Source organism: Trichechus manatus, unplaced genomic scaffold, assembly GCF_000243295.1.
Source record: "Trichechus manatus latirostris isolate Lorelei unplaced genomic scaffold, TriManLat1.0 scaffold00028, whole genome shotgun sequence".
Taxonomy (NCBI): domain Eukaryota; kingdom Metazoa; phylum Chordata; class Mammalia; order Sirenia; family Trichechidae; genus Trichechus; species Trichechus manatus.
Window position 1 is genome coordinate 6425901 of NW_004443964.1, and position 1661 is coordinate 6427561.

The window sequence follows — 1661 nt, forward strand, 5'->3', positions numbered from 1 at the left end:
AGTTTCAGGTTAGCCTAGCAAACCTAAACGTTTAGAAAGTAGGGGGTGTCCCATGCGGTGGTCCTTGGGTTAAGAAACCTATTTCCAAATCTAGCCTAGACTGCGCCAAACGCCTTGATCTGAGTGCTTGTCGCGTGACAGCGCTGCGGCTCTCTTCCCTCCCCGTCAGGTGTTTCTTCATTGCACAGTCCTACGTGCTGGTGAAGAAGTGGAGCGAAGCCCTTGTGCTGTACGACAGAGTCCTGAAGTACGCAGACGAAGTCAACTCTGACGACAACCATGAGGCCTTCGAGAACAGCCTGAAGGTGAGACGTTGTCCTCTCCGTGTTTCCAAAGTCCTGGGAAGCTGTGCAGGGAGGCTCTGTCGGGGCTGGGAGGGTAGAACCACTGATGAAGCCTTCCTACGCAAGGTGTGTCCAGCTTCACCGGGAGCTAGCCAGAAATGCAGGCTCTCAGGCCGCACCCCAGACCTCCTGAGTCAGAATCTTCATTTTAACAAGATCCCTAGGGGATTCGGGTGCACACTAAAGCTTAAGAAGCATTGCTCTAAAGGACAGCCATGAGAAGGACTCCGTGGTTTGGTTTATTGTACTGACTGTCAGACGACAGCTAGCTTTCTAAGCTTGTGGACTGTTGCAATGACCTTGAGATTATTAAAAAATATATGTATCTGGTCCAAGGAATCCATGTATGTTTTACCAGTAGAGACTGTTTAGAAAAATGAACTAGTTACTATTAGTAATTTAGTCACAAACCAGAGGGAACAGCTGCTGGTTGCAGAGCACTTGCTGTTCTCTGAACAGCACTAGGCCCCCTGGGGAATAAAGCAGAAACCTGGCTCTGCCTTCAGAGAGCTGGTGGTTTTATTGCAGTGGGGAGACCTCTACATAGGAACTCATCTCTGAATACAAAGGAAGTACCAGAGGCCGTGAGCAAAGGCAGAAAGATAGGAATAGATGGGTGGGGGCAGGAGGGAGACCCGAGTGTCGGCATCATCACAACCCAACCCCATTGCTGTGAAGTCAGTTCCAACTTGTAGCAACCCTATAGGACAGTGTAGAACTGCCCCACAGGGTTTCCAAGGCTGAAATATTTGCGGAAGCGGGCTGCCACATCTTTCTCCCACAGAGCGGTTGGTGGGTTTGATCTGCCGACCTGTCGGTTAGCAGCCGAGTGCTTAACCACTGTGCCATCAAGACTTCTTAGCATCTGCACAGTGGGGTGTAATTTCAGGATGCGGTGCCAACCAAACCATCTTAGGAGAGAATAAAGAAGTGTTTTACAAATACCGCTTTGACCTGATGTGTCCCAGAATGGAAGCACGGAATTTTGTAGCGTGCAGACCTTGTCAGGTCATTCCTTTTGTTGCCGAGTGAGAGGCTGAGGCCAGAGAACGAATGGCTCTGCCCTGGTAGCAGCAGCAGTGGAGTGCGGTGATGAGCACTTAGGCCCTTGAGTTGGTTCTGCCTGGATCTGAATCCCAGCTCTGCTCTCCTAGGAGTGTGACTGGGCGGCTCACTTTACCTCTCTTGGCTTCAGTTTTCTCACCTGTTGTCTCAGTCACCTAGTGCTGCTCCAACAGAAATACCGCAAGTGGATGGCTTTACAAAGAGAAATTTATTCTCTCACAGTCCAGTAGGCTACAAGTCCAAATTCAGGGC

General features: G+C 50.2%; 1 protein-coding gene across 1 annotated transcript in view; it reads left to right on the forward strand.

The window, feature by feature from the left end:
* Positions 1-1661, forward strand: part of SRP68 (signal recognition particle 68) — a 40984-nt gene that overhangs the window by 35747 nt on the left and 3576 nt on the right. The window contains exons 10-11 of the mRNA XM_023729420.1: positions 170-556; positions 1374-1411. Coding sequence (XP_023585188.1) covers positions 170-556; positions 1374-1411 — 425 coding nt within the window. The remainder of the gene's footprint in view (positions 1-169; positions 557-1373; positions 1412-1661) is intronic.